Raw genomic sequence first — 12,414 nt, 5'->3', positions numbered from 1 at the left:
AATGGGACAATGTGACACTATTTATTAGTAAAAATGTGTAAATATATTTACTTGACACATTTAATGGCATATTTTACTGATAAAGTACAGAGAGGTCTAATTCTGTGATATTTGTTTTATTTGATTTGATTTTAGAGGCAGTGATACCAGAGGTGAAGTCTGAACATAATGGCAACCAGCAGGAGAACTCAGCTGTACAAGGTAAGAATGTACTGTAAATTACCTTAAACTACAAAAACTCAAAACCTGACATCACACCATCAATAGTGGGTATTTGAACGAAAGGTAAAAATGGCTGCAGTTGCGAAGATGTAACCAGCCATGTGCTGTACATATGCTTCAGAGGCCCCCCTCTCTCCTGGGGCCGAACCCCAGCGAAACTACCAAAGTAAATCCCTGAACTTGCCTTACATCTCATTGGGTCCCTTTGAAGATGTCCAACTCTTTCAGGAGTGAGATTACAAACTGATGTTTTCATGCGCCTTTCACGCTTCCGTTCCCCGAGATCTATTTGCGCTTTACAGCTCTTCTGCACACACTCATACAGTTTCATTCTTATCCCTGTTCCATCTGTCTTTCCCCCTTCTTCCCTCCAAGCTAGCCTCCCAAATCTGGCCAAAAGTTGTGTTTGATAAATGGGACCTATTATCAACACGTCTGACGGCGAATTAAAGACCCGCTGCCGTACATCTTATTGAAATGTGGGGCTGGGGGAAGGTGAATAAATACATATGTTTACAGAAGATGCAGTGGAAATGGGCTGCAAAGTGCTTCGCTGAAAATGAGCGAAATGTTTTTTCCCCTATATAGCCAATTTCACAGTCTGCAAATAAAGAGACGTCCATTTTTCTTCTGGCTTTGACAGCGGCGCTGTAACAGAGCACTGCTGAAGCGTTCGCAGAGTGGATATCGCCTGTTTTTTCTTTTTTCTTTGGGGCGGCACCAGGGTTCATTCGCAGTGTAAAGGGGTCATCGCCAGGTTTCTCGGGTTGACTTAGATACAACTTTACCCTAAATCTGTGGCCCATCTCATGTTTCAAAGTCTGTAACTTTCAACTCTAGGTCAGATCTGCAAAACCTGCAGATCAAAGACACGCAGCCTTAGACTAGACTGAGAAATACATCAATTGTTATTTTGTAGGCCGACATCTGGAGACAGAATAGAGCATGCTGTTGTCAAATCTTGTGAGACGTCAAGTAACTCGTGACTTGAAAGAAAAAAATCTGTGCTCTTGAGTTGCTTTTCAGCCATTAAGTGATGAGCAAACAAAATCACATTTGCTTATCGTACAAAAGTAACAATCCCAAAACAAATCCAAACAGTCCCAAGACCTTAAGAGCAATTTAGGGTCGCAACCCACCAGTTGCAAAGCACTCATCTTGTGCAGGATTCCTTTCGCTCCACTTTCATTCAGGTCGTTGGCTCCTAAAATAAAAACATTTAGGAGCCCAGTAGCTTTTTTAGTTATCACAAATTACAGAATCGCCTGATAAAGGTAGCTGATCAAAAGCAGTTTAGTTCCCATGTTGTCACTAGTAATCCTGATCTGTGTCATATAAAGGTCACATTGTTTCTGGCTGTTTGGAGAGGGGAAAAATTTGTTGATGGTTCTAACATGTTGTCCATATTACTCCCAAAGTTTCCTTCGCAATGGATTCAACATTATAAAGGCCCTAAAGAGACATGGTGATGGAAATAAAAATGAGACGGGAGGAAAATATTTCCATGCTTTGTGTACGCTCGCACATTTTTGAGCTCCCCAAGAAGCCTCGTGTTTGTTGCAAAAGGATGCAAAAGTTTCTCAGGGGAACTGGAACGCAAAAAAAAAAAAATTGAAAAGCACATGTCCCTTTTAGAAGCTCTGTACAATATTACAGTCAGATCTCACTATGCTTAACAATGACAAATAATCAAATAAGAGTTCTCAGTTCATTTTGAATAACTGAAAAATGTTTTCGTTTCATTTGCGACCATTTTAGTCGCAGTCTGGAGGCCTGTGGAATGTAGTCTGTGACTTGAGTTGAGGCGTCACTAATGTGAGCATAACAGCAGGGATTAGTGTTAGAGCTCCGTCACAATGCCCCTGACCTTTAGAGCAACGAGCAGAACCAGGAAACGTGAAGATCAGACCTTTCCCCCATAATGCAGAGGCTAATACGAGGTGTAAATTAATCTCTCTGCTATGGGACTGTAATCGCTATGACACAGTTCTTTGGCTGTTCACTTCATGAGTAGTGATCAGCGCATCAAAATGGAAAAAAACAGCTTTGCATTACACTTTAATACTTTACTAAAACGGGGAAAACAAGTTCAATACGGTTCCAGTTCAGGGATACAAAATTAACTGTACATTAAATGCCATTAATTACTCACCCTTATGCCGTTCCAAACCTGTAAGACCTTTGTTCATCTTCGGATCTTTGTATGCACAGAAAACAAAAATAACAACTGTATTTAAAGGGGTCATCGGATGCTAAGTTCACTTTTTCATGTTGTTTGAACATTAATGTGTGTTGGCAGTGTATGTACAAATCTACCCTATAATGATAAAAATCCATGCAGTGGTTTTTAGTTAATCTGTAAAAATAATATCCCCTTTTTCAAATCTAGTGGTTCTCAGATGCCTGTCGTTGTGGCGTCACACCGACAGAGGCCGCTCCCACAATAGTTGATTGACATGAGCTCTCACCTCAGACCAGCTGTCAGAGTCCAGTAACTTTCCATGTTTTGATGCCAGAGCAGGGATGTAAGTTAGACAAGAATATCTCCGATTGAGCGACTGAGGTGTTGTGTTGCTGGATGTAATAATGAACATTACATAGCTAACTTACAGAAGTGGTAATCTAACTATACATATAAAGTAAGTAAACAGGCTTGTCACTCCACAGAGAGAAGAGAGGCGGGGCGAGCAGAGCTCATTAACATTTAAAGCAACCTCGACCAGAACAGAATGTTTTTTGCAGAGCTGATTTTGGCAAGGTAAAAAGGGTATTTTACACTACCACTGAGAATTCTTAACTAGAGCCCGACTGATAAAGGATTTTGAAGGCCGATACCGATACAAATATTTATTGGTTTTAAAATCCAATGTTCCGATATATCGGCCGATATATATATATATTTTTTTTTTAATTTAGGAAACGCGCAACAAAACATTAACAGATTTCCCTAACATTAGTTATTTGTAGTTATTTATGAGTTTTAACTAACATAATATGATAATGCATTTTAAAAAGAAACTTGTTTCTTTTATTGTCACAGTTACAATGTCAGCTTGCTTATCCCTTTACCTGCACTTTTTAAATTCTTTCCACCAAGCTACATCAAACCATTTTCAATCATCAGTTGCTGCCTGCCTTCTAAAACCTACTATTTAGCGATCTAAATCCATTATGTGACTCGTTAATGCTGCGGCTGAACGACAGTCTGCAAAGCACACTTGGCGTCATTGGATTTCACACACATGTAAAAGAAAAGCTAACTTTTATGCACAAGCTACGTTTGATACTTTTTCTCTATGTCTAAATGTTCACTCCTCGCAAGTCTAACTTACATTTTACAATGCAGGGACTGTAACTAGAGATATGCTAGATATAAATACAGTAATCATTACTTTATTTAGGCAGAATAACTTCGTTGTGGTTTCCAAGATCATTAATGTTAACGTTAGCGGTCTTCCACCGATAGTGGCATTAGCTAGCTTTGTGGTTAGCTAGTCTATGATGAGCCATAATTTAGCAATGGATAACGTCATACTGCAAATTGTAAAACATACATTTTCAATATAACAGGCCAAGGAGAGATGATACGTCTCATTGCTATAACTGTCACGCTATTAAAGAAATACTTCAGTCTCATTGTCAAAAGTTAAAAGGACAGTCAGTCAACTACACTGTAACAACGTAACGTAATTACTAGCTAATTCCGCTTCACTCTCGGCTTAACAGCAGCAAAACTGGACATGATAGTCACGAATTTTGTCATGCTTATTTGAGTTAAGAGAACTGATGAGGATGTTCTTTTAATTGTTATTTAAGCAACGTATGTCTCGTGACCAACTCACCATAAACACACTTCACCGATGATCTCACTCGCGGATAACTGGTTCTCTCTGCCCGACTCTGGCTGGATCAGCAGGTTGCAGGATGTGTGGCGCGTTATACACGAGTGTTGCCAACAGGGACGGTGTAGAGTGCCCTCTGGTGGACAAACTATAGAACGCCAACACTCATGACATGGTTGAAGGGTGTTTCGCCCGTTTTTATTTTATTTTTGAAATATTCATTTATCGGCCATTATAAATGCCGATACCGATAGTTTGGAAAATGCCTAATATCGGCCGATAATATCGGCCTGCCGATAAATCGGTCGGGCTCTATTCTTAACGAAAGTATATTACAGACTTTTCATTAAGACCCTAAAGAATCATATCAACTTGTGGAAAATAGGCATCCGATGACCCTAGAACTTCCAAGGCAGTCATTTTGACCATTTTTAAATTTTGCAGTGCAAAAACTTTGTAGAAATAAAACTCACATAACTATAAATACTTTACTTTTCTTAAATGCGTGTAGTTTTCATACTAAAATTGTTATTTTATTAAAATTACAAAAGAGTTCTTTGTATTTTTATCTTGAATGGCCAAAATGGTCAAATTGACTGTTCGCATTACAGATGGCATATAATTTCAACTTTTGCGTCTTTTTCCTGCGGTTGAAAATGCACGTCTCTGTTGCCTTGCAACTTTTCTTCTAGTTGTTTTATATTCTATTGCAAAGTTAAAATTCCCGTTCGTAAAAAAAAGCTGAATGGATGCCTCCAATTGGACAACTGCTGTTATTCATTCAGGAGCGGTCTAGTAGCTCTTACACAATTATAGGCTATATTACAAAAAAAGGATCATATTTTTTAGGGTGATGACTTCATAAAATATGATGACAGATATTCAAAGCTTTATTTTAAAACATCAACAGAAGCTTCTAATGTAAATATGACATGGCAATCAGTTCAGTCTAGTATGAACAGTCAGCCATTAGAGTAGTTATAGAATTCCGGTAGTTCTAGTGTTGAAAGCTGAAGAATTCCAAAGGAACTCTGTTATTTTGACAGGAAAGTACAACAAAGAATATCGTTTACATATGGCGTGTCAATTCTGCATGGTATAATTTACTCGCAATGCTCTTGTGAACGTGCATTAAAGACTGACACAGAGGAGAAGAAATTGTTAAATAAAGTCGTTATTTTGTTTTCTTTGCACACGAAAAGTATTCTCATAACTTCATAACACTGTGATTTGAACTACTGATGTCACATGGACTCTTTTAACAATGTCCTTACTACCTTTCTGGGCCTTAAACATGGTTGCGTTGCTGTCTATGCAGGATCAAAAATCTAAAGATAAACAAAGGTCTTATGGGTTTAGAACAACATGAGGGTTATTGGTAATTAATGACAGAATTTTAATTTTTGTGTAAACTATCGTTTTACGGTTCCCTTCAATACAATATTTGTCATGACCGAGTCCTTTTTTGGTGTAAACAACATGTAAATTGTAACAAACTAAAGGAGGAGTGCATCTAATTCATTGGTTAAGGAATGCTCGGCTTTGTCCAGGAAGGAGAAACATAATGATCCCGCACTCTCTCGGATGCACAGATCATCACTTTATCTCTACACTTCTTTATCTAGAAGTTCCATCAAGCTGAAAGAGGAAAGGTGTCTGTGCAATCAGCTTACAAAGTCTGGCAGCCGCCCCACCTGGGGAGTTTGTGTATGAAGTCTGTTGTCCGCTCCACCCCTCCCCGAGCTCCCGCGCCTCACCACATTTATCCATTACAGCCGGCAAAAATCTAATTAGCCCGTGCTTCTCTCCCAAGTCGGACTTCACAGTTTTGCAAGCTTAGCAGTGACAGCTGATTTCATTAGGTTTGATTGTCCTTGCCGAGATCCCGCTCGTCGGGCTAAAAGCTTTTTGCGCTTTCTCAGGTTCCACCCCTGTGTTGGGCCATTACGATGACCCGTGCCTTTTCTGATTAATCAAGACAAGTGGCGCTAACAGAAAACTGCTGAACACAAAAGAAGGTGACATCATTTTACAAGCCGATTAAGAGAAGTGTGGAGTGCTGAGAGAGAGAGGGAGTGAAGAAGGGAGGCGAGGTGAAAATGTAATTAAGATGGAGCAAACCGAACTCAAAACGTTGCAGTCACACTCAATGGGCGTCATTCCCGAGAATTCCACGCACGTCTACGCTGAAAGTGTGCAGATTCCGCACGGGTCTCTCTGAACGCAATGTACTTCAGTGCGCCATTCATATCTGGAAGTGTCCAACCTATTAATTGGTATCATGCTGTGATATAACGAGGGTGAATAATCAAGGATGAGGAAGTGGTTTTTGCATTTCGAGAATAAATGAGACCGGGGTTATAGGGAGGGGAGCCGTGCGTTGTGGAGGAGGTCCCAGAGGAGGACCACCCTTGCCTCCCCATCCATCTATTTACAGTATCCTACATGTGGGGCAAAAGAGCCAAAGATGCATAGGGTTGACCTCATCGCTGGCAACAGTTATTTACTCAAATACTGTGAGGTTTAAAGGCTGGCTTGAATAGAACTTAAATATTTGGATGTTTTTTTGTTAGGGGTAATATTAAAATACTGCATAAGAATTTTACAGTACACTGGGGAGCACAAGAATATCATTCTTCAATGCATGAATTCAGTTTTACATTTTATCTTGAATTGAACGATTTTTTTTAAAAAAGATAATTCATCATTTAATTTTAAAATTGCCCTGTGTGAGTTTTTTTTTTAAGTAAAAATATTCTTATAATTTATATACGGTTATAAAATCTAAAAGAATGAGCAAAATGTTGCTAATTTAATTTTAAAATTGCCCTGTGTGTGACAATATTTTTTTCAAAAAATAAAAATATTTTTACAATTAATATGAAGTTATAAAATCCAAAAGAATGAGCAAAATACTGATTTTAGAGTTTAGGAGTTTAGCATGTAACATGGTGAAAACACTGACATTCAGAAAAGAGAAATGAATCTTTATGATGCATTGAATAGTGGTATTTTGGCCCACCTCCTGGTTAACAAAACAGATAGTGTCCTGCTCTGTCAGGCCTCTGTATTAAGTGTATGAACTATTTGCTCCGGTGTCTCCTGGGTGCAGCTTCATCATGGCAGATTTAGTCTGCTGTCAGCCATAGGACTCAATTAATTGCACTTCAGGATATTACTCGTAACTCATATTTCAGAGCAAGTGAAATACCCGCCTTCTATTTATCTCTTCCAGCGTCTCTCCCTCCTTTCAGCACCAGTAGGCCACAATGTGGCATTCATACATTTTAAATGGTTCATGTACAATATGAATGTCACTTGTAATGTGTTAAATGGCACATTTAATATTCATGTTCTATGTATGTTTATAGTATTGCTGTCAGTCGATTAAAAAAAAATATTAATCGCGATTAATCCCACCTTACGGTACATTAAAGTTTTTAAATGTACTGTCATATTGCAATAATATCACATTTAATCTTCAAATTAATGTAGAAACAACATAGACACTATTTTCTTAATATCTGTTAAGTATTTTTTTAATGACTGAAGGAGAGTATCGCTGATACCAATATTACTGATGTCTCTAGGAAATTGTTCTTTTTTCCTAATATTTAACCATTGGCTACTGCCATTCAACATTACAGTATAACTGAGAGCTATCAATTTTTTACGTTTATTAGACTTTAAAAAATAACAACTTCTAATTTAAGTGAACCTAAAACAATCTTCACATAAACCCGTTATAATAAATGTTATATTTAGCTACCAAGTAGGAAATACACAGAAATTAAATTAAGTCATCAAACACTAAATACTAAATTAAATATAGATAAATCCTTAAAGCTACAAAAGTTATTGATTTTCTCTTTTTTTTCTTTTGTTCTTTGGTTAATAGACATCACAACAGCTGGGTTATTGGCTTATTTGACTGCAGAGCTGCCGCTGCTGAACGTGATGCGGATATGACGCACATGCTCATAGTTTCATTCGCACTTTAGTATGAAATCATACAGGCTACAGTTTACAGTTAAAATATTAGCAATACCTTGGCAAAATGTGGAACGTCTGAATACAGTTTTAAAACTAATTCTAATTTGTGTGATTCTGTTATTTATAGTAATAAACGCACACACACACAAAAAGAGTAATTTTATAAATAATGTTAATTTATTTTCCTTCTTTTATTTTCAACAGCAGAACTGACATTAGGGTTACAAATATAGTATTAAGGGCACAATATGTAAGATTTTTTGATTAATGTCCAAAATGTCCAAAATAATGATGTCATACACCCTCGATTTTCCGTTTTATTTTGTAGAAAACATGGGAGACACTTTAATATGTAATGCATTTTATTAGACATGCAACAAACACACAGAGTAGCATTATAACAAAACTTTCAACACACTCAAATGTATCTAGTATGATAAAACTGTGTCTTGAATTTAATGTGAGCCGCAACCGGAAGCCAGTGCAGGGTGATAAAGATAGGTGTGACATGGGCCCTTTTAGGCTCGTTGAAGACCAGTCGTGCTGCTGCATTCTGAATCATTTGTAGAGGTTTGATTGTGCATGAAGGAAGACCGGCTAGAAGAGCATTGCAGTTACAGTCCAGCTTAGAAATGACCAGGGCCTGGACAATTCAGAGATGTGGATCACACGTGAGGCTGTAGCGTGAAAGCAATACAACCCCCTTAGATGTAAAGCTAAATTTACACTGGTGCGTTTTTGTTTAAAAATTAAAACAATCCTCATCCATACTGGCATTTCAGAAAAGATATCTGTCCGTACTACATGACTGAAAGGGTGCGTAATCTTTCACAAACACTTATAAGATTTATATTCTGCTTTTACTCAAAACTCTTTTTAAGCCACCAGCGAGTGTTTGTAATAACTTCCGTTTGCCGTGTGTTTTGGCCATGTAATGTTCAATAAGCTGAAAAAATATATATTTTGAGATAATGTAAGTTTGTTAAATTTGATATCGAAAAAAAGCATCGTTCAGGAACCAGTATCAAAGTCAAGGTATCAATATTAGCATCAATATCGAAAATTTTTGTCCAAATTTGTGGAAAGTATCATTAATCAACATGTACCTTTTTTTTACATAACCCCTGGTAATCTGAAATGTCATTTTTCCATGTCCAGTTTCAAAAAAGCGAACAGATTTAGGGTGACCTATAGATTATGTACAGGAACATAAACACACTCCGTTTAATGTCCTGTTCTCCCTCTCTTACGCTCTCGCCGTCCATGTACCTTGAGTGCTGTTTTGTTTACATCCTGCATACATATTAGCTCATCTGTTGGTGCTTGCAAAAACGAGCATGTTGAACATGTAAAAGCACTCGAGTCCTAATGAACTGCTTCCTGTGTGACGGTGCGCTGCGAGCTCTCCGATTAACATGCATCTGCAGCACTCCTGCCCCTCAACCACCAGCTGTTTCTCTCTGATCTAGTGCTTTACAGCCACCGCAAACATGATTCATTCTGAAAACTTGCTAAGTTTTGATGTTGGGAGACATTAATGTCTTTGTTTTTGTTCCTTTTTTAATTACGATTCTTGAATTACAAAGTCTTGTGGAGGGTGGAATATTAATTTGAACACTGTTGTGCTAAAAATGAAATGTTTTCAAACATTTTCAGCTTCCGAAAATGCAGTATTTGTAATGAGATTGTTACATTTTAGAATGCTCAGTCAGATTACAGTTACTTTTTTATAGATTACATGATTACTTATGCATTTTATCTTCTTCATTACAGAAAACAGACCCTACTCCAAACCTCCCATCATGTACTGAAGCCTCCGACATCCTTTAGTCCCACGACAGACAGCTCAGCTCAGCCCACAGACAGACGGGGCGACGTAGAGAGGGTTTTGTGGGGCTTTTTCCTGGAGGAAAAGTAGTGCGGATGCTGAAGACCAGGCACCTGAAACCCGTGTACAGGACTTGAGTGTGTATGTACGTGTAAGTGTGTGGAGGTGCAGTGCGTTTGCGGTCCTCATGCGACGCGTGCGTGTGTGTCTGGAGCACTGCTTGTTGGCGACCTTTCAACACCACATGCATTGACTTGTATAAAAAATGTCTTTCTCTCTTGTTTTGACTACTTCTACATCCCCCACTATTTTGAGATTAAAAGAAGTGTTTTTTTCCTGGATTAAAATCTCATTACCTGATGAATTACCCTTCTTTATGTGAAGCACACAGCATCACCCTAATCTAAACCTATCTTCAGTTTATTATTATTATTATTATTATTATTATTATTATTGAGTGTTATCTGCTGATCCCCCATGATTCTGTGCACCAGTGATTCTGAACAGCACAACGGTCTTGACGAGTCTGTAGAGAACTTTGTCCACAGCACCTCTACATGAAGGGACAAAAGAGACAAATATTATGTGGACAGACTCCAAACAAGACACACGTGCTTCTTTAATAAACATTGTCTACATGTGTTGTTTTGCCTTTTAAGAAAGGGATTCTATATCAACATTTCCTTTTTTCTAATTTGTTGTATTTTTTTTTTAGCAAGTGTAGAAATATTTTCCTCACGTTGTCGTTTCCCTGCCCTATGTTTATTATTCTGGTGTTTATTTTATTATCTGGTTTGTTGTTTTCCATTGTATTTTAATCAGCATTTCAAACAGATGCTCAAGTGATCTTGAAACAAACGTTCTTTGTATGTCTTTGCTGTCTTACTTTGCCCCGCGACAATGTTTTCTCTATTGCTCCTTAACTTAAAAAGTAAAAAAAAAAAAGTGTTCATTTGATGTTGCTATAAACACAGTATTACAGTACTCCCCCTTCTGTTTTTACCTGTTTATAAAGACTTGTAAAAATGCTTTAGCGTTTGCTATCCCGACGTTGTTATTACGTGGATACATTTTTAGTGACGAGACGAGAAGTACCCTTATGCACATCCAGAGCGAGCATGCTTGTAAATACAAACGATGAAAAATGACACGTATCGATTGAAAATAAAACGCTGCCTCTTCAAATCTATTTTTAAACATTTCTAGCGACTCCATAGGTAATGCAATCACAAATCGGCAGCTATCAATGATGTTGAATCTTGTTTTAAAATGGCAACAGACACTTATCACAGCCTTGCACATGCCACAACGAATAAAACACCCCTATGGACATCTTGGTAGGTTTTGTTTTTTTTCCTTTGAGTAATAAAATTAAGATGGAAACATTTGCCTGTTTTGCTTCAGTTATTTTCAGAGATGTTTTTCCCCAAGTAAACTGGTATTTGGCCATTTTGAGATTAATGTATAATAACCACTTGTGTCAGCTCCAATATTACAATTACAGCAAAAAAAAAAAAAAAAAAAAAAAATCCAAATGCAGACGGACCATTGTACAGAATTGGTTCAAAGTCTTGGAAGACGTCTTGGAAAAAAAAAAGTCTTTTTTTTTTTTTTTTTTTTTTTTTTTTAATTGTATGCATGCAAATTGTATAATATTCAAGGTACACATTTCTAGTAATTGTGTTAATTCTCATATTGTATTTTCAGAAAGTATAGGAATATTTGTTCTCTTCCCAAATTTGTCACTACCGAAACACAGTAATAATAATTTAATTATAAGGGTTATATTGACCTATTAGAATTTTACTTGCCTCTAGATTGTAAATGTAAATTATGCTATTTTACAAAATTTTTGTACAATTTGTACAATTTTTTACAAAGGTAAATCCATAAAAAATTAATTTTTAACAAAATTTCAAGTGTAATTTCTAAGATTTGTTGTATTTTGAATCTAATTTTTCTTTGTAAAAAGGCAAAAAGTTGATCATACTGATTTCAAAGTTAAGGAGTCATTAGTTTGAATATACATTCGACCAAAACTATCATAACATCTTAGTTGATAATTTAGTATACCTTATTTTTGACAGAACATCCCATGTTTCGGTAGTGACTGACATTTTCGGTAGTGACAGTAATGCTTTGGCAGTGGCCACATTACTAAACTACACTAAAACACTACTAAAACATACTAAAATACCAAAAAAATTGCATAACTGTACTAAAATTTTGTTTATTTTCCCCAAATATGAGGGTTATGTGTTCCCTTTTGTCACTACCGAAACAATGACAACATTTTTGGTTGTGACAATTCTATGGGATAACATCCATTTTTTATTTTTTTTTATTAACACTTCAAAAAGATACTTTTAAAAACAACAATGTAAAAAAATGACAAATTATTTAAATATTTTCATAAGTTGAAATTTAGGGGTTAGGGTTCAGAACAGCCACCTCCCTATTGAAAGTACCCAACAAATTATGATTTTATATATATTAAGCTCACTAATATTTTAAATATTATTGTGGCTT

At 36.8% G+C, this 12,414-nt stretch overlaps 1 protein-coding gene across 1 annotated transcript in view; it reads left to right on the top strand.

Annotated features, from left to right (window-relative positions):
- dacha (dachshund a) overlaps positions 1-11,099 on the top strand; it is a 182,588-nt gene extending 171,489 nt beyond the window's left edge. The window contains 2 exon segments of the mRNA XM_051092982.1: positions 136-201; positions 9,831-11,099. Of these exon segments, the coding sequence (XP_050948939.1) occupies positions 136-201; positions 9,831-9,868 (104 nt within the window). The 3' untranslated portion in view covers positions 9,869-11,099.
- Positions 11,100-12,414: the final 1,315 nt, after the last annotated feature.

This window comes from Labeo rohita, chromosome 21, assembly GCF_022985175.1.
Source record: "Labeo rohita strain BAU-BD-2019 chromosome 21, IGBB_LRoh.1.0, whole genome shotgun sequence".
Taxonomy (NCBI): Eukaryota; Metazoa; Chordata; class Actinopteri; order Cypriniformes; family Cyprinidae; genus Labeo; species Labeo rohita.
This window is presented reverse-complemented; position numbering and strand designations above follow the sequence as displayed.